The sequence below is a fragment of the Leucopleurus acutus genome (genome assembly GCF_964270905.1).
Source record: "Leucopleurus acutus genome assembly, chromosome: 4".
Lineage (NCBI taxonomy): Eukaryota > Metazoa > Chordata > Mammalia > Artiodactyla > Delphinidae > Leucopleurus > Leucopleurus acutus.
In genome coordinates, this window is record NC_139146.1 from 136141245 (window position 1) to 136162411 (window position 21167).

The 21167-nt window shown below is 43.3% G+C and overlaps 1 protein-coding gene across 1 annotated transcript in view; it reads left to right on the top strand.

Moving 5' to 3' along the window:
- Positions 1 to 21167, top strand: part of TBC1D9 (TBC1 domain family member 9) — a 103080-nt gene that overhangs the window by 41436 nt on the left and 40477 nt on the right. The window contains exons 2-3 of the mRNA XM_082838522.1: positions 5330 to 5440; positions 17103 to 17221. Of these exons, the coding sequence (XP_082694648.1) occupies positions 5330 to 5440; positions 17103 to 17221 (230 nt within the window). The remainder of the gene's footprint in view (positions 1 to 5329; positions 5441 to 17102; positions 17222 to 21167) is intronic.

Below are 21167 nucleotides of genomic sequence, written 5' to 3' on the forward strand. Positions count from 1 at the left end.
AGTAAACTGAATTTCTGATCTGGAAGTTTCAGCAAATGTCAGCATAGTAGGAAAGGCAAATAACTCAGAATACAGAACTGGAATGGCCAATAAACAGGAAGAGATACCCAAACTCATTAATCGTCAGAAAAATGCAAATTTCAACAACAAATAGATATTGCTTCTCATCCTTGAGATTGGTGAAAAAAAAAACAACTGATAATACTAAGTGTTGGGGATATTATGGAGAAGCGGATATTCTCTCACTTTCCTGGTACGGGTGTAAATTGGCACAATCACTTTGGAAAGCAGTTTTGTAATGACTAATAAAGTCTCAACACACACCCTATGACCCAACAATTCCATTCTAAAGAAAGTGCTCACATGCTTAAGGATCATGTACAGAGAATGATTGCGGTGCCTATTATAGCCAAAAAAAAAAAAAAAGATAGACCCAAGCACCCTTCCTTAGGAAAATGGATAAGTTACAGTATACTTAAACAGCAGACTATTACACAATATTTAAAATGAATGAATCAGATTTGCAAGTATAACCTGGGCAAATTTTCCAAACATTGGGTAAAAAAGATTGCAAGACAATATCTACTCTTTATCATTAATGTAAATTTTAAAATATACATCAGTGTTAAATCTATATTCATGTACATACATAGGGGGGTCAAAGTATAAGGACTTGGATGGGAAGAATAAAAAACTGGAGGGTGGTGAATGGAGAGGGAAATAGAATTGAGGGGAGCACAGGGGGGACCTTTACCGTGTATGTTATATTTTCTTCTAAAAAAACAAAACAGATCTGAAGCAGATAAGGCCAAGTGTTAAAGTCAGAGTGGTGGGATATGTGTTTTGTAATTTTCATTACTTTTCTGTGGTTTTGAAATATTTCATTAAACAGTGGTACTCAGTACACATTAGCTGTGCCACGTGGCTTGTGGGATCTTAGTTCCCCGACCAGGCATTGAACCCAGGCCACCACAGTGAAAGCACCAAGTTCTAACCACTGGACTGCCAGGGAATTCCCTAGTGGGCACTGCTGTAGCTTCCATATCAGGAGACAGCTCACTCCCCAGACCACTCCAGCATGGTCTCTGTAGGGCTCTATCTCTGACTGGCTACAAAGCTGAGGGAGTAGAGGGAGACCAAGTAAGCTTTAGGATCTTGTCCACTTTAACATTAAATTATCCCAAGATCATCAGTAGATGGATTGATCATTGCCATGGGCACATCCCTATGTGTCCCACACTCTTCTGATACATCCCTGCCCCCAGAGGGGTGAGGGGCTGCCCAGGAGTGGAAATGACTCTGTCTGCATCACATACCCTTTAGCGCCCACAGCTGGTGGGAGGCCTAAATGTACCAATTCTGCAGAGAGTTTTCTGAGTCTCCTTGAAAACAGCAGTTTAATGTTACAAGATGCCCCTGAGCTAATGTAATAGGTAGGTGCAGAGAAGAGTTATTTTGAGGGCCATAATTTGACTTAGTTATCTCAGGCTATCAAAGATTGTTTAACACCAGAAATAGCTGACTATAGAACAGCTGCTAAAACAGTGCTTTGTGTGGGAAATGATGAAAAGTTCAGTATTTTGACAGCCACTTCAGAGGGATGAGTAAGTAATAAGACTTCTAAGAAAATCCTGATTGCTGCTTTTTTTGGGGGGGGGTGGCGGCGGGGATTCTCTAGGCTAGATTTCAGATTTCCCATCTTCTAGTATTCAGTGTAGACAGAGGGTATAGGAGGAGTATTTTCTCTTTTCCAGAGTCTCGACTCCTTGTCTCAATAGAGATTAGACAGCAGCACAGTAATAACTTATTATTTAGGTTTTCTAAACATACCTAACTTGTCCTTTCATCAGACGTGTGTTCAGGGCTCACTGTCCTCCAAGCAAAGTGCGGGGTCTAGGGGTCCAAAGCAAACAGTCAGACCTTGCCATCATGGAGCTTCCAGTCTGGAAAGAGGAGAAGAAACGGAACAAGGCAAAATGTACATGTAATTTTAAATAAATGCAGTGGTTATTACAGAAGCAGAACTCAGAGGGAGATCAGGTTTAGAAAGAGGTGGTGTAAGGTAATTAGGAGTTTGTCGTTTGAGCTGGTGGGAAGTGGTCATTGACGGGCAAGCACAACATTCCAGGTGGAGGGAAAATCCTGGTCAGTGCTACAAAGTGCATGGAAGAATGTATTTATTGATTTGACCAACTATGAGTCTCAATTCACGACATTACTTTCTGTTGGGATATCCAGGGCCTTAAGTTTTCAGAGGACTTTTACAAAATGTGTTTAATTGTACATGCACCTAATGTGAGCATCCCAGTATTATACTGTCTATAATTTACTTTCAAATATTTCAGCATGGAGCCTGTGGTAAATATGGGGGAGCCTGTTAGTGTTCATCTAAATCTTCGTGGATGCGTGCTCAGCGTTGCTGAGCTAGCATGTAATCAGAAGCCCTCACTCCAGGGGACTCTCCTCGAAGCCACTCAGTTTTCTTTACCTCTGAGTAAAGAAGGTACTTCTTTGCCGGAGGTTTTGTTAATTACGATAATGGATGGTGGAGATGGATTATAGTGGGGGACATTTGTGGCGGTCAAGCTGTGCAGATAGGGTCGTTTCAGAGGTCTTTGCTCCTTGGTGTTAAAGAGTACAGAAGTCCAGTGAGACGTGAAAGATTGGGAAACTGAGGCTTGGAGAGGTTGGGTCTGGGAGTTGGCAGAGCCGGGACTAAAGAACTCCAGAACCCGGACTGCCTCTTGTCGATTGCCCTGCCCAGTGAGCTGCGCTTGCCCTTGGAAGAATCTATATCTACCCTGACGCTCCTTTAGAGGCTCATGAAACCACAGAGGCTAATCCTTGACTGTGACTCCTTAATCCCGGGATGAAGTCTGTATGCCCTAGAAACAGCGTATGTGATACTTCCAGTATCTTGATTCAAGAAGAGGGAAGTATTACCAACATTCGGTTGTTATGAGGGATGAATCTGTATTTCACATGTCTTTGTATTTCTAGTTAACACAGAGGGCAGTCCAGTTTAGTTAGCACTCTTCTGCTTTCCCTATTAATACACTCTACCATCTTCAGATAATTGAAGAGTCATTAGAGGTCTTTGCGGTAAATCCGAGTCACCGTAGAGAAAACAAAAATGCACACGTGTGTGGTAGTATATGGACGACGACTCCTTGGAAAACTCTGTAGACTCTAAATGTTTGATTTTTGATGTATTTCATACAGGCCAGAGCAAACAAATGAATTCATTTACCCTTTAGCGAAAGTTTGTTTTTCCTGGAGTATGCAGGTCAGCTAATGGTCGCTGTGGTCTGCCGTGAACCCAAGTGGATTCCTGGCCTTAGACAAAGACCAAAAGGACAGCTGTAGGGCTGCCCCATGTTAACCTGCCCTAGGCTTCTTGCTTGACCCCAGGTTCGGGAAGGCAAGTGCTGTTACAACCACTTTACAAATGAGGAAATGAAAGCCACGAGAAGTTAAATGGCCTGTCCATATGCCCCAGACCTGGTCATAACAGAGTCAGAGCCAGGACGGAGCTGTGGCAGAGCAAGGGAGGCTGGCGGCCTTTACCTCCCCCCCTCCCGGCCTCAGCTACCATCAGTTCCATACCAAAGCCATCCTTAATAACCATGCAATCTAAGTAAAAGTAAAATTAAAGAAAGGAAGATCTTGGCGTGTTCTAGAGAGGTTGCCTAGCCCCTCCTTCCAACCAGCCTCTTGCCCCCAAACCTTATTGTATTCAGTCTTTAAGAACAATCTTGTGGGACTTCCCTAGTGGTCGGTCCAGTAGTTGCCTCCGTGCTTCCACTTCAGGGGCGGGCATGGGTTGGATCCCTGGTCAGGGAACTAAGATCCCACATGGTGCACGGCATGGCCAAAACAAAACAAAACAGCAACAACAAAAAATCTTGTAATCATCATATCATTTCTATTTTACATCATATGATTTTCCATTTTGTGAACACCAAGACATTGGAAAAAAATGTCCTAAGATTATTCAACTAGCCACAGTTCCTAACTGGTCCTTCTGAGTCCAAACCCTGCTCTATGCTGGGTTGCATCTGACTTTAGAGTAATTACGGGCATTTACTTTATGGAAATCTTTTAGATTCATCCTGCCAAGCAAGGAATCCTGTTTATTTGACTTTGTAGAATGTGTGTGTGTGTGTGTGTGTGTATCCGTGTAATTTTAGAATAGTATAGAAAATGTTTGGTGTCTAATCCCAGCTTGGTGCAGATAAAGGAGGCACACCTTCCTGGAGGGGGGATGTTGGCTGAAAGGTGGTTATAAGAGAATTTGCACTCCTGGCAAGAGAAGGCACTGCCTCTTCTTAAGTGAGCGTCAGTACACTGGACGTTTGTGTTTCTCACACATAAATTGCTAAGTTCGTTTGTTGAATGTTCCAGCTTGCCTCGACTTGGATGATGTGAGTAAGTTTCCCCCAGGACCTGGCAAGATCACTGAGGTTGTCAATTGGAAGAACTCAACTTTGTGCTACCACAGTACCTTTCCTGACCCTCAGCCTAATTACTACATCTTTGCAGAGCTGAGTGTAGACCAGGCTTCAAGCATCTCTGCTTATAACAATTGATGTGACCAATGGCAAAGGACTGTGCCGTTGAGATGGAGAAATGCTTGTTTCACAGCCCTGTTCACTTCTAAATGCAGCCCTAAAACACTGCTTGGCCCTCGCCCCTACTGGATTATAAATGCCATAGGGACTCTGTCTTATTCAACTTCGTGCCCACAGGGTTTGCCTTGAACATAGTAGGCACTTATTGTTTGCTGAGCTGAACTGTACCTTCTCAATACAAAAGAAAAATGAGGCGCACGAAAATAGTACATGGGGCAGCCTGGTACACAGACTCAGGTGTATGTCACTGGTACCTGTGGCTTTGTCAAGTTACTCAAATTAAGGATTTGTTTCTAGGATGCTAGAGGGGAGAAAATAATACACATTGGGTGTAATGTAGGTAAAGCAGAGACCCCAGGGTATCAGTGCTTAATACCTTATTTCTTTTGTTTGAAACAGGCATTTATTAATACTACCGTGTGCCAGGGACTGAGCTAGGAGCTTTGCTGGTTTTGTTTCTGAAGCCAGCGCTCTTTTAGCTTGTGCAGTGTCTCTTGGAGGTGGGTGGAACACCCCTTGGAGGTGGGTGATGGTAACGTAGAGTCACCATCATCACGTCTGAGAGGAAAGTTTTGTCCAGGTGGGATGTGGTGGGAGAGGGCTTGTTGGCAGGTCCCCCGGAAGGGGAGTGTCCACACTGCTGCCTCTGGGGATTTAGAGGAAACCCTTACTCATTTCTCCCCCTTTTCTGCCCTCAGGCCTCCTGGTGGGCACCCTTGATGTCGTGTTGGACTCCAGTGCCCGGGTTTCTCCTTACCGCATCCTGTACCAGACTCCAGATTCTTTGGTCTATTGGACCATCGCCTGTGGTAAGTGCAGTGTTTGGAAATATGGAAAAAAGTTATGATTAACAACTTTCTGTCAGAAGGGAAGGAACATTTAATTGTGAGATGCAATCACTTCGTATTTTAGGGTAAGTAACCCTAGCCATTTCGACAGATGAACCCTAAACCTCAGTGCTTAACACAATAAAGGTTTCTTTCTAACTCTGGGGAAGTCTTGTTTGGATCCTGTGGCCATCTCCACCTGCAGTGACACCCTCTAGAACACAAAGGCTCCAGGGTCAACTTACAAGGAAAGTGCGGGAGGTGGAGGCACACCTGTGTTTCACTTGCTTGACCCAGAAGTGCCACCACTTCCACTCACACCCCATTGGCTAGAACTAGTCACATGGCCCCAGCCTGTCTTCAGGGAAGCTGGGAAATGATGGAGTCCTGGGTGGACTAAGTAATACTTACTTATCCCAGTGCAGTCCTTCCTACTGAGTAGGGATTGTTTATTTCTCCTGATGATAACCTGTAATAATGTGCTGGGATGGTGGTAAACAGTCATGCAGTTATCGGCTCTCTCACAAGAACCGCCAGTCCAAAGCGGCTAAGATTTTTTTAGTTATTTGTTTGCATGTGACTTTTCAAATAACCATAGGAAGAGCAAGGGCACTGAACACTTACCTTTTTTCTTTTCATTTTTTCGCCTCCACTTGATTTTTTTTTAATTAATAGATTTTATTCTTTAGAACAGTTTTAGATTTACAGGAAAGTTGAACAGAGAGTTTGGAAAGCAGCCAAATACCCTCCACATACATAGTTTCCCCTATGATGAACACCTTAGGACGGAACATTTGTTCCAATGGATGAACCGATATGAATACATGGTTACTGGAGTCCTTCATTTATTTAGATTTCCTTAGTTTTTACCTGATGTCCTTTTTCTGTTCCAGGATCCCAGTCAGTGTACCATTTTATATTTAGTTGATGTATCTCTTTAATCTCCTCTTGGCTGTAGGAGTTACTCAGACTTTCCTTGTTTTCGATGACTCTGCGACTTCTGAAGGATCATGGTCAGGTATATTGTAGAATGTCCCTCTGTTGGAATTTGTCTGATGTTTTTCTCATGATTAGGCTGCGATGGTGTATTTTTATGAGGACGATCGCAGAGATAAAGTGCTGTTCTCATCAGGTTATGTCAAGCAAGGGCACCTACTGTCCAGATCATTGACGACTGATGATGTTTTTGATCACCTGGCTGGAGTAGTGTTTTTCAGGTTTCTCCACTGTCAAGTTACTCTTTCTTTCCCCTTCCCATACTGTCCTCCTTGGAAGGAAGTCACCGTGCACAGCCCACATTTACAGAGTGGGGAGTTTTATTCAATTATTTTTATCACTGTGGACTCATGAGTATTTGCTTTGTACTTTGGGCTACAATCCAATACAACTTTATTTTGTTGCTCAAATTATTCCAGCTTTGGCCATTGGGGGCTCTTTCAGTTGACTTTATTCAGTTTTTAAATTGATCTCTGCTTGGTAAGAAGTGTCATGCTGGGATCTAAAGATATAAAGATAATTAGATCCGGCCCCTGCTTTTGAGAATACAAGGAAATACTCAGTTCTAGCCCAGTGCGAACAAGTACCATACAGTGCCATTGGATGGTGGGGCTTCCAACGAAAGACAGGAATCTTGGCCGGCCTTCTACAAGGGTAGGGGGAGTTATGTGGGTGTGATTTTAGGCTGCTGGAAGGCTCTGGTGCCCTAGCAATGCACCCTCAAGGATTTAGTAACACCGAAATTCTAATATTGTAGTTGTATCCCTTTAAAGTTATTCTGGTTCAGATGCAAATAGCTCCATGAGAAACAATGAAATGAATCAGCATTTATGCATTCCACTGAATGAAGGAATGGCATCTGGAGTGGGCAGGGAGAAAACCACCCAGGAGCGAAGGGGATAAAGGATAAAGGAAGAGAGAGGCTGGGACCCTGAGGAAGACAGACTTATCAGTGTAACCCAACGTAAGATAGAGTTCCAGCCTTCTGTGCGGTTCATTCAGCGCAAAGGGAAACACCCAATGGCTACTGTAGAAGGGGAGGTGCCCTGTGGAAGTTGGTTGGGAAAATGTCACCTTTAGTTGGCGAACAATGTAGAATGGTGTTAAAATAGACAGGGGAGCCAGCAAGTGAAGAAAGAGAAAGGAGATTAGAAATCAGGCAGAACCGCCAACGCCCCTGGACTTAATGAGGATTTGACACTCTCACTCACCTTCCAGCACTTTCATCACTTTTGCCTGGAGGCTTTTGAGAACCTGTGCAGTCTGGAGGTCCTCAGAGCCCTTGGGTCTCCTGGGCCTTCCCAGATCAATGCACATGTATGGGGCTATGACAAGCTGGTTTCTATCTGTGAGTCTTTTTTTCCCACCCCCTCAGCCCATCCTTTTTTTCTCCCCTGTTACCTGACATCACTACTCCTCACTTTGTTTCCGGGGCTTTGCCAATTCTACTGTCGACTTTAAAAAAGTACGCAACGTGAGTGTTGCGAGTTAAGTTTTATTGGGGGCAAAATGAGGACTATAGCCCGGGAGACAGCATTTCAGGTAGGTCTGAGAAACTGCTCCAAAGAGGCAGGGGGGAAGGTCAGTAAAGATGTGATTTTTGTGAAGGGGGAGTACATGCAATCAACACGTATTTTTTTGCAGAAGGTTTCTGCCAGTCTTGTGAAGGTTATTGCTAGTCACAAGGAGCAGACATCACCATGAAGGATTTTAGTGCTTTTCTAGATATGAGGAGACGCAAGAATTGGGCTCATAAAATCGGCTCCTGAAAATATCTATCTGAAGACCTGTTCCGCCAGTTTTTCCCAGAGCACAGAGTGCCTACTTTCTGATCTCCACCCTGAACTCCTTTCAGGGGGTGTTGAAAGTCAGCAGCTGCAGTAGCACAGGATTTAATACTCGTAGAGGTAGATGGCGAGTGCCGGTGGCGAGTGCCAATCTGTAGTTGGCAGAGGCTCTACAAGAGCCAAGCAGAGGCTCCTATGAAAGCTCCTGTGGGGAAGAGCCCAGAGTTACAAAGCCGAGTTATTCCTGAGTTATTTGCCAAGCCAAGGCTAAGGAACACTGGGTAGTAATTGCTGATGTCATAATTTATACCTCAAAGAGATGTACTTTTGTATTCCCATCACAAGTGTATGATCTCATTATAATAAACTCAGAGTGCTTTTAGCTTTTGTATATATATTGATTACACGTAGAGACAGCTCCAGACTTTCCTTGTAGAAGACACCACAGAAGTGACAACCATTGTGAAAGTCCCATTCACCCACTAATTGTTCCTTCTTATCAATTTCTCTCTGAAACCCAAGTGCCTGGCTCCCTTTCATGAGACGATTTTAAGAGCGGAAGCTGCTACCTTAAAAAGGATTCTTTGATAGGCTGACCTTTCGGTTTGTAATTTTAAATGTTGTTGTTTTTTTTTTTTTTGTAAACTACAAAGTTGGTATTTGCTGGGACAGTATGGCAAGGGCTTTGTAATTTGCTCTAGTTTCATGAATCGTTGCTGTAAGAGAAGCTTCAGCAGAAAATTGGATGTCCAACTCACTGCCCTGTAGAATCCATAGCTTTGCAAAGCCTTTGTTTTATGCCATGGGCCTTGTGAGTCTTTGCTTTGTGTAAATTGAACTAAGGGCACATCTAGCATCAATGTCTTCACCTAGGCCACTTTCTGTACGAGAACAGTAGACTTCGTGGTAAATCCTAGTCGTATGATTGCCTTAGACTTGAGCCACACGAAGCCAGGCAGGACCTAGTTTTGGACCTAGTCTCACTTACCCCCAATATAGTAATCACCCAGCCCTTAACAGTATGAACCATACAGAAAGAAGAGGGGAACAAAAACCAAGAGTTCTTTGGTGAAACATTATTTTCAGACACTTCTTTTTATTATCTTCTATCATCTGTGAAGAAATTGATTTTTCTGTTTCTTTGGCACTGAGACCTTTAATTGGGAAGGGGAGCCAAATCTCTGCCTAAGTAACGACTCTTCCTTTGCACTGCTACCCAAAATGAAGCCATCGGTCTCTTTGGTAGATAGTCCACTGTGCCATCGATTCCAGCCTACGGACTTGCGTTTTCTTCACTGGTTTGTGCGGTAAAGTATCAGTTTTACCATTTCTTTCTTTTATTCTTTTTTAATTTTTAATTTAATTTAATTTAATTTATTTATTTTTTGGCCACGCCACACAGCCTGCGGGATCTTAGTTCCCCGACCAGGGATCGAACCCACGGCAATGAAAGCACTGAGTCCTAACCACTGGACTGCCAGAGAATTCCCTGCCATTTCTAAGAACATAAAGGAAGTAGTACCATAGGAATTGGTCCAGTCTGCTTTGTTGAGCTGCTTGTACTCCGACAATTCTGCCTCTCTCCCACCAGTGATTGAGTATTTCACAGCTGTGCTCTCACGAGGGCACTAGACAGCTGCAGGCGTTCCCCCAACAGCTGGTGTTTTGGCATTGGTACCCCAGAGGCAGGAGAGAGCCCAGTCCTTTGCATCCCTCGAGCTTCAAGGTACTTAAGTAGACAGCAACCCATTTGGCTCTCCCCGCTAGAAGAACTGGAAGGTTCAAACAATAAGAAGGGTTATACAGCCTCATGAGAATATGGGCACATAGAAATGCAGGTAGTTCCAAGGACATTACTTAAAGGGCTCTGGGACAAAAGCGTTACGGTTGGAAAGATAGAAGGAAATGTTGACAGTTCCCTCTGGATACATCTGACCTTCCAACAGGACCGATAAAGGAAACGGGGCGGAGGGTGTGTGCTTGATGGACACCTCACTGATAACACAGCCCTGAATGGTACCTTCGATTCCCCTGCCCATTGATTAATTTCCCTTTTCTTCACCATCTTAGAATCTCATCTGGGCCTAGATAGGCATTCATTTTCAGAACTGAAAGATAGATTAGCCACCGCCTTGTCCAACACTCAGACTGTGACAGGGTACAGGGGCAAAGTGAAGTGCCCAAGCTCCCATTACTAGTTATAGCCAGTCAGTGCAGGGCTGAGATCAAGTTCTCAGGCCTCCCCACTCCCAGCCCCGTCCTTTTTAAGCGGCACCATGCTGGCTTTTATGATTAAACATTCTTTTAGTTGGCAGCTGGTAAGACCATGAGTTTAATGAAAGTTTGCTAGTTGGTTCTGCTTCTGCTCTTTCTCTACACTAGATAGCGAAATGGTGGGTGATTTAGTTGTCTTCCACATGAGATATACCTCTGTATATCTCATGTAGAGGTTGGTAGAGGTTGGTCAGTGTTTTTTCATCCTTTCTTGGTCTGTGTACCTCAAGAACTATTCTTGTATCCTTGGGAACACAGCCGCATAAAAAAAAAAAGAACGTGCTTTTTTTCTTTAAGCAATCATGTTTATTGCAGGAAATTAGAAAATGTAGATAAGCAGAGAAAATAAAATATTAAAAAACAATAATACCACATTATAAATCTTCACCTTCCAGACTTTATATATATGTGTGTGTGTGTCTATACAGATATATGTCTATACACATATATATATGTGTCCGTATATACACATATATGTATAGATTTTCTATGTCAAGAAATACATGTCTATAATGTCAGTTTTAATAGGTAGATAATATTTTACTGTGTTTATAATGTAATTTATCTAACTTATGTGCTGGTTTTTGGAAATCTAAGGTTTTTTCCCCTTAATGTTAACTGCATTTTGAAAAACCTTAGTGAATATCCTATGAACAAAATATTTCCCCATTACTTTAGTTATCACCTTAGGATAAATTTATAGAAGTAGATACGCTGAGTCAAAGAATATGCATGTGTGTGAGCCTTTTAGCGTCATTAGCCTGACTGCCCTCCAGAAAGATAGCCATTTGCATTCTATCCATCAGGGTAGGAGAGGACCTTGGCATTTAAGTAAAGTATACAAAATAACGACATCAACCACTAATTCTTACTGCCAAGCTTGGATGAGTTACCTGGGCCTCTTTTCTCAAAGTGATTATAAAGCTATGAGCATACTGTTATGACCTGTAAGAGATTATAAGCAGAGTTATGTAAGAAGCTTATAATAGTTACACAAGGATTGTTCAAGTAAAGGCCTGCTTCACTTCAATCATACATTCGCTTTTCAATCAAAACATAATAGTGTCAGGGCCAGAGAGATTTGTGCTGAACATATGGTCTGGCAACAGTTCAGCAACTGGTTTCTTAGCGCTCTGACCTCAGAAGTTAGAAATGTCTTCTGCGTCACATTTCAAGAGGAGATCTTTGTGTCCTGTTGCTTATGATGATAATAGCAAAGTAACTGTTTATTTAGTGCTTTGTATGTTCCAGACCTGTGCTAAGGACTTTACGTGTATTATCTTCCTTAATCTCTAGCACAAGCTGCTGTGGTAAGTGTTGTTACCTACGTGTTACAGATGAGGAATCTGGAGCGCAGAGAGGTTAAGTAACTTCTCTGTGCTCACAAAGATAGTATGTGGCACGGTAGGATTTGAACCCAGGTGTACTTTTTTGACATCAAAGTCTGTGGTCTGAGCCATTAGGTAATATTGTCTCCCTGATAATCAGGCCCCTTATTACTGCAGAGGATCTAACCTCTATGCATACTTACCACACGTCTAAAATATGTCAGAAGGGCCTACTGTGCAGCAATTAAGAGTGTAGGTTACGGAGGCAGAAAACTCTGCATTTGATTTCATAGAAACATGGAAACCTCAGTTTCCTCATCTATAAAAGGAGTGTAATTGGACCTACTTGTAGGATTGCTGTGAGCTTGCGTGTCTATAGTGAACGCATGGCGTTGGGCCTTGGTTAAACCAGCACGAATAAGTAATAGAAAACACTTCATTATCACTATTTAACCTGTTTAAAATTTTAGCTTCAGTTGGATGTGGATTTTTAAAACACAAATCTCCCTTTTGTTTCTAAAACTGTTCACATCACCACATTTGGGGGCGTTGTATCTCTTGCCCTCTCCAAATACAAGTTTGTCCTTTTTCTGGGTGTAGAGAGTACTTTGTAAATCCTACAGGGACAGCAGGTGTCACTCCAGTGTATTGGGTACTGCCCTTGACTTTATTTAGTATTTAAATTTCAAAATTATCATCTTTGGGGCTAAGGTTGTATGTGGCTAAGGCCATAAAATAGATGGTTCCCTTTATTTAAGTAGCTTCAAGTGCTATTCATTTGAGGACTGGATAGCTCTGGGATCCAAGCAGCCTATTCCAGTATCTGAAAATACTGGATTGGTTGCATTTTACTCTCTGGGAGGTTTAGTGGGTTTGTTTTGCTTTGTTTTGTTTTCTGCTGTGTCACAAGAGGTTATTATTTTTGCTTGCACACACAAATATATACCTACCTGTGTGCATACACACACTCTTGATCGGTAGGAATTTACCATCTTAGATATTCTGGAATTCAGGTTTTTAAGTCAGTGCTGCAGTCCCAGGGCCAAATTGTATTATTATTAATCATGCATCACAAAAAAAAATATCCACTGAATAGCTATCGGTGGGTCTGTAAGCCTTTGTTCTTAATCCTCGGAGGCCAGATACAGTAGAATCAATTTTGTGGGTCCGCTTTTAATGCTTCTTTGTGGACTTCATGCCCTTTAAGGTACATCGCAACCCAGATGGGAAATTAGACTAGGCTGACTTAGTATTTTCCATCATCTTAGATAGTCTTTAAGTTTTGCCCAGGTATACACACAGGGCCTGTGGCTGGTATTCTGAAAACAAAACAAAACGCAACACTGCAAATGATAAAGATTCTCATTTTTCCAAAATTAATGTCTCAGTACCCTTAAGCCCCTCAAGTGTTCATCTGGTTTTTCCCACAGCAGAAAGCTTTACCTTGGATTTCCTGAAGGCTTCTCATACCCAACACAGCTTTCTTTGTTGTTTCAGCTGATTGCACAGTCGGGTCGGCTTGTTTTTCCTGCTGTATCTCTCTAAATGCAGCCTTTCCAGAAAGTTGACTGCCAAGTCCTTCCTTTCTCTTCTGAGGCCTACCACATTTTGCTCAAACTGTTGGGTAAATAGACCAGCCCCCTTTTCAGAGTCGTGGCAAAAGCGCTTTGTGTTATCTCACTTTACACAGTAACAAAAGGAAAATTCCAGGCGCTTAAATATGGCAGCACTTGTACTTATTTTCTTGAGAAATGAAAGAGCCATTTATAAGGAACATTGAGGATCCCAACATGTTTCTTTTGGAGTTTTGCTGGTTCCTAAAGGGTGGTCCGGCCAAAGTGTCAGTTGCTCTTGAACTGTTAGCAGGATGTTTGCTCTGTGATCTCTGAGAGGTACCGTGGACTTTCTGTTTGTTCTGGGATGAGAAGTGGACACCTGCTTCCAGAGATAATTTTTACTAGATTGGCATCTTCAGAATGGGTCTTGTCTGCTGGAGGAGGGAATCCAGCCCTGCCTTTTAGGTATCCTCATGCTTCCCGTCTCCAGAGTCTGGAGCTTCGAACACCTGTCCTCATTTTTTGTGCATCTAGGAAAGGGTTCAGAGAATATGGTACATTTGCACAGTAAATATAAATGTAAAACGTACATTTACGTTTCTCTCCCTGGAAAGTATCTGTTGGGTATAGATAGGAATCCATAAGTAATTCTTGAAACTACCATTGGCTGATGGCATTTGTGTCTTTTTCTTTCCTCAGTTATGGCGCTAATGGTTTCTTATAATGGTATGCAAAGTTCTTCCTTATCTACACCCCAGTCTTCTGTAACTTTGGAATCTTAGATCTGGATATAACCAGAAGAAACCTCTGAAACCTCTTTGGTAGCATAGGAGTGGTCCCAAAGCACCCAGCAATCTGAAACAGTTGAAAACCTAAAGATACTGAGCTTTGACATCCCAGCGCCTCTCCTATACATGGGAGCTGTGAGCGGCTGGTGGTGACTCCAAAAGGCCAGCCTTTTCATGTGACAGTGACAAGTGTGGGAGAAGCAACAGGAGATGGAGGATAGCAGAGAAGCAACACAACAGCAGCAGTGGGGGGAGGGGATTTACAGACAGAAATGTGGGGATCTACGTCCCAGGCAATGAGAAGTAGAGAAAAGAGCTGGTAGTCGTGTTAGGTGGTGGCAGGTGGAGATTGTGGAAATGACGGACAGTGGGGCAGGTGAAGAGGACGAGGTCTTGGGGCAACAGAGAAGGCAGTTGGGGAGCGGGGGGACAATGTGAGTAGTAAACCTGAACTTCGATATAAGTGTGCTGAGATGGCTACTTGAAGACGGGGATCAGCCCTATAGACCTTCATGTAATAACCATGAAAATCGGAGGTACGAGTGAATGTTTGTTGAATGAGTGCATGTACGCATACACCATCTCCACCATGGCTGTGTGTGTGTGTGTGTGTGTGTGTGTGTGTGTGTGTGTGTGTGTGTGTTGGGGGGGTGATGGGGGGGGTGGACCTGTATGAATAAACACAAAAAAAACCGAAGACGGTGTGTGTAAAGGTGAGGGCACACCTGGTCTGCCCTGGGTCTTGTAGCCGATGGGCTCTTCTGCCCAGGATAACCAAGGAACAGTGAGGTTGACTTGTGGTTAGATTCCACCACCAGTATAACAGGAACTCCAAGGTCAAGTACCTGGTGTGATCACCTGGTAAAGGGCAGCACATGGTGGGATACCAGTCAACAGCCAGACTGCCCCAGCTGAGCCAAGGGATGTGTGCAAACTGGCCTCTGGAAGGCACATCTGCGATCCACATAGGCAGGGGCGGAGGAGAAGCAAAATCAGAGGCTGGGAATTGTGCCCAGTGGGTCTGCAGAAATCCTGCGGTCCCTTGGGTGGCCGGAAGTGCCTCTGTCCTGAGGTGTGAACATCTGACTGTTGCCAGTAGGTACAGGTGGGACAGCGGTTGGAGGGCACGTGGCTGGCATTCACTCTGGACTGGGCTCTGTATCACAGCCAGTCACAGCTGGTGATGGGAGTGACCTGTTTACAGACAAGGAAGGGTGCGATATGCTTTAGAAAATTTTCCAATCCCTATTTAAAATTTTAAAGTCTAAAATGTTTAAAGCTCTCTGGCTGACTCATTCCCTAAATATTCCAAATGGCCATTGTACTTTGCATCTGAACAGTGTTTTCTACTTGCCAAAGTGTATCTATAGACATGATTCCGTGTGATTTTTTTTTACAACGTTGCTCTGATATGAGTAAGGGGTTGGGTATTTTTATCTGTCTCCATGCTACATGTAAAGAGTTTGAGACAGAGAGAGATGAAGCAAACTGTCTAAAGGCACCCAGCTGGCTGGTGGCAGAGAGGGAGGGGAGCCCAGGTATCCTGAGTTCTACCTCTTGCCATGACAACGTAGTACTGAGTCATTGATTGCTTTTCCAGGTGGTTGACTATGGCCCCGAAAGAGTGAGCCATGGAAAGTGCCTGTGAAGAGCTCCAGACAATCTCTTCTTTCGTGTTCCGCAGGGCTGCCTCCCCCCTCAGAAATTTGCTCTTCGTCCTCTGCAGAAGCATTCCATGTAGGCAATTTTTGGTGCTGAGGCTTAAAGTAAAAGAAAATGAACGTGGGTTTGGTTTGGTTTGGTTTGGTTTTGCCTCTCCTTGATCGGCGGATCTGAAACCCCTCAAACCTGCCTCTTATTCTCCAAGAGATTTTAGTTCTGTTCCTCACAGGTCTGAGTATCATTGTGGACACATTTGTATCTTTGACCTTTCCCAGTCAGGAACGAGAGTGAGATTCTGAGATATTTTGAATTGCTGGTGACGAAGAACAGAGAGAAGCCATTTTTAAGAAATCAATTAAAAGATAAGTTGGAAATCTAAGGAGACATCTGAAGGGGTGAATCATTCTTTAATTCTGAATTTATGTATATGATATGGATGATTTCTAACACACTGTTCTTCTGCAGGATCATTAATGAGCCCAGAGCAAGAAAAAAAAATTTTTTAAAGGAAGGCAATTTATTACAGTCTTGACAAACACGTTGTGTTGGCATCCCTGTTATGCCCTGCATTTGCGAGTAGAGAGCAGGGTGCCAGGTTATCTATGCTACGAGGCTGAGGTTGTTTCAGTTCGGAAGCTGCCAGGCGAGGTGACTTGTGCTGCTTCTTTCTGATTTGGATGGAGGCTATGAGGATGACCTCATCCCATTACAATTCAGGGCAACTGTGCTGGTGAGAGCCGGGCTGCTATTCCCTAGCGATAGTCCATTTTCACATCTCATTCATAATTGAAAGGAGTGAGGATCATTTTTTGCCCATTATAGGAGGTGGTTACATCAGCTCTCCAGTGACATACCAGAGCCCTCATATTGTTGCAACTTAACAGCTGTAACCTAGTATCCTACAAGATCTGCGTTACCCTGAAAAGTGCAGGTCCTTGGGGGAGAAAAGGGGATAGGGCTAAATTCAGAAAGTGAACAGGAGAAACGTTGCTGCCTTCTACTCTGAAAGACTGTCCAAAAAGTTTCTGGACTCACCTGATCAGACGTGACCATAACACAGTACTTACTCTTTGGGTTTCTACATCCTTCAGCATCTTCTGTGTGTCCCTTCTGAAGGAGAGAAAGCGTTTGGAGGCAGAGCTGGTGGGAACAGTATTCTCCTTTCGTGGCACTGCACATGGATGAAGTGAGCCTGGTTTTTAAAGTGTCTTTTACTTGCTGACATTTATTATCATCATTTTACATTCGTACAGGTGGTTCCAGAAAAGAAATCACCGAACACTGGGAATGGCTTGAGCAGAATCTGCTGCAGACACTTTCCATCTTTGAAAATGAGAACGATATCACCACATTTGTGAGAGGAAAAATACAGGTAGTGCTTTATTAACATGGAATCTTTTAAAAAAAAAAAAAAACCTTTTCACTGGAAAGAATTTCAAACACAGAAAAGTTGCAAAAATAAAAATTGTATAAAACACACCTGTAGACCCTTTACCCATATTCCCCTGTTGTGAACAATTTATCCCGTTTACTTTATTATTTGTAGGCTCCATTACTCTATTTTAGAGGAATTTCCTCCAGATGCTTCAGTGTATATTTCTAAGAACAGAGCTCTTCTATTAAATAACAACACAGTGTTAACAACAGTTATCGCCTGCAGTAAATTTAATATGAATACTATAATAGTTGGCACATATTCCAATTTTGTTAAATGACCCAATAATGTCACGTATAACATTTTTTTCCATTCCAGTGCAAGATCCAGTCTAGCAAGCTACTGGATTAGTTTTCTGTCTCCTTCAGTCTGGATCATTCAATGGCCTTTCTTTGTCTTTCATGACATTACTGTTTCTAGGTGTATGGTTGTTTTTTTCATAGGACATTTTTCATTTGGGGTTTTGTCAGATGTCCCTGCATGATTTGCTTCAGATTATGCATTTCTGGATGGGACACTTCGTAAGTGATCCTGTGTCCTTTCCAAAGTGTCTTTTCTGGAGGCACGTGACACCCGTCCACCACCCATTGGTGATATAAACCCAGCAAAGTGCTAGCCAATTTCTCCCCTGGAGAGTTACTAATTTTACCCTTGCAATTTTCTGTAGGAAGACACTTTAAGGTTCCAGAAATATCCTGCTCTTTATCAACATTTCTCCCTTGCTTTAGCATCCATCAGTGATTTTTTTTTGTTGAACCAATCTTTGTTGTGATGGTTTACAAAATGACGATTTTCCAACTCCACTGTTCCCTCACATTTAGTAGTTGGCACTTCCACTCTAAGCAAGAGCCCTCCCTCTATTTACCTTTTTATCTGTTTATTATTGATATGGACCTGTGGCTTCCTGTGTTTTTCCTTAGCTTCTGTTTCATTGCTGGGCTTATTTTGGTACTCACCCTCTTCCACATTTGGCTAGAGCCCCTATCAATTGCCTCCTTTTCTAACTAAGATAAAATGTTGAAACATTCATTATATATTTTTAATTAATTAATTTTTTATTTATTTATTATTTTTGGCTGCATTGGGTCTTTGTTGCTGTGCGCAGGCTTTCTCTAGTTGCGGCGAGGAGGGGCTACTCTTTCTTGCGGTGCATGGGCTTCTCATTGCGGTGGCATCTCTTGTTGCGGAGCATGGGCTCTAGGTGTGCGGGCTTCAGTAGTTGTGGCTCGTGGGCTCAGTAGTTGTGGCTCGCGGGCTCCAGAGCACAGGCTCAGTAGTTGTGGCTCTCGGGCTTAGTTGCTTGGTGGCATGTGGGATCTTCCCAGACCAGGACTCGAACCCGTGTCCCCTGCATTGGCAGGCGGATTCTTAACCGCTGTGCCACCAGGGAAGCCCTGAAACATTCGTTATTAAGCATAAGTTTAAGTTTATATACTTTTGGCTTCTTAATTTTATATGGTACAGAAAGGCTAAAGATATCTGGATCTTTTTTTACCACACTAAAAAAGAAAAAAAAAAAAATTGCCTCCTTTGTCCTTATGACTTGCTCCCACTACGCTTTTGAGCGCTTTCTACCCTGGTCTAACAGGGTGTTCCAGACTCATCTGGTACCTTCCCTGACCCAGGCCTGGAATCGGCCATTTGTTTCAGTTTGCTTTCCATTTTAGGCTCTTTCTTCTTCCTGACATTGAGAGTTTAATTTTATTTGTTTTTGAATACAGAAGATATTAACATGCTTCCAAAAGTCAAAATTCCTCAAAAAGTGTTACCTCCTCCTGCATCCTTGCTACCCTTCTCCCCGCAACCCCTCGTAGTTAACCAGTTTCATTGCTATTCTGGCTTATCCTTCCTGTGTTTCTTTTTGTAAAAATAGGCCAAATATATGTATTTTTCTTATTTCTCTTTAATTCTTATACATAAGGCTCCCTGAATATATGCTCCTCTGCATTTGCCTTTTTTTAAAAAAAATTAATTAATTTATTTATTTTCGACTGTGTTGGGCCTTTGTTGCTGCGCACGGGCTTTCTCTAGTTGTGGCGAGCGGGGGCTACTGTTCATTGTGGTGCACGGGCTTCTCATTGTGGTGGCTTCTCTCGTTGGGGAGCACGGGCTCTAGGTGCTCGGACTTCAGTAGTTGTGGCATGTGGGCTCAGTAGTTGCGGCTCGCGGGCTGTAGAGTGCAGGCTCAGTAGTTGTGGTGCATGGGCTCTAGCTGCTCCGTGGCACGCTTGTTTTAGTATTGTTTTAATTTGTATTTATCTCATTTATGAGTGAAGTTAAACATCTTTTCTTATGTTTAAGGGCTGTTTTTATAACCCTGTTTGTAGACTGTTCATGTCTTTTACCTATTTTTCTCTTGAGACTTTGTTCTTATTTTTCTTTAATTTTTAAAAGCTCTTGGGACTTCCCTGGTGGTCCAGTGGCTAAGACTCTGCGCTCCCAGTGCAGGGGGCCCAGGTTTGATCCCAGGTTGGGGAACTGGATCCCGCATACCACAACTAGGAACCCGCATGCCGCAGCTGAATATCCCGCACTCAGCAATGAGGATCCCACGTGCTGCAGCTAAGACCCGGTGCGGCCAAATAAATAAATACATATTTTTTAAAGTTCTTTTCTTTTTTTTTTTTTTTTTTTTTGCGGTACGCAGGCCTCTCACTGTTGTGGCCTCTCCCGTTGCGGAGCACAGGCTCCGGACGCGCAGGCTCAGCGGCCATGGCTCACGGGCCCAGCCGTTCCGCGGCATGTGGGATCTTCCCAGACCGGGGCACAAACCCGTGTCCCCTGCATCAGCAGGCAGACTCTCAACCACTGCGCCACCAGGGAAGCCCATAAAAGTTCTTTTTATACAAAACCTGTTAGCCCTGTATCAATGATGTATGTTTGTCATTTGACTTGGCTCATGATAATTTTCGCCAGGCAAAGTTTACATTTTTATTTGGTCAAAATCATCAATTTTTTCTATTATAGCATCTGGATGTTCAGTCATAGAAGCCTTTCTTTAAATCTAGGTTAAGGAGGAATTCTAGGAAGTGATCCAACAGTGTTTCTCATTAAAATTCTACAGACTGATCAATTTTTATTTTATTTCTTCTACTGTACTAAATTTTTTTTTTCTTTTTTTTTTTGCGGTACGCGGGCCTCTCACTGTTGTGGCCTCTTCCATTGCAGAGCGCAGGCTCCGGACCCACAGGCTCAGCGGCCATGGCCCACGGGCCCAGCCGCTCCGCGGCACGCGGGATCCTCCCGGACCGGGGCACGAACCCGCGTCCCCTGCATCGACAGGCGGACTCTTGACCACTGCGCCACCAGGGAAGCCCCCCAACTGCTACTTCTTATTAGTGGTTCTCATTCAGTCCCTTTCATCTATTCATTTATTTATTTCTTCTTTTCATTCTTACATATTTTTGGCTCCCCGTCTGAAGGCACTGATAACTTTGAAATGTCACATAGGCTGCAGATGTGTGTGCCAACTGGCAAAGGTGTTTCCATCCCTCTTCTCTCTGAAGTGGCTTCTTCTCCTCCCCACCCAGAGGTCCAGTGCCCTCATGCTGCCTCCTGGCTGTCTACAGTTCCGTAGGATAGCACGCTACCAAAGCCTGCTCACCCTCAAAGCAGCCAAGGTCCAAAATGGGTCTCCCCTGGCCTCCATCAAAGCCAACATCTCTATTCTCTCAGTGGAGTAGCACCAAAAGTAATTAGAGGAAACAACCTTACCTTAGATACTCTCAGGGAAGTACATTGCTACTACCGATGCCAGCCATTCAATCCTCCCATATGACAAAAGAACAGGAGTCAGCAACTTGGTACTTAGCTTTCCAAGTTAATTTTGCTAACTCAAACAATTTTAGACTTAGAAATCTGTGACTCTGCAGGACACAATAAA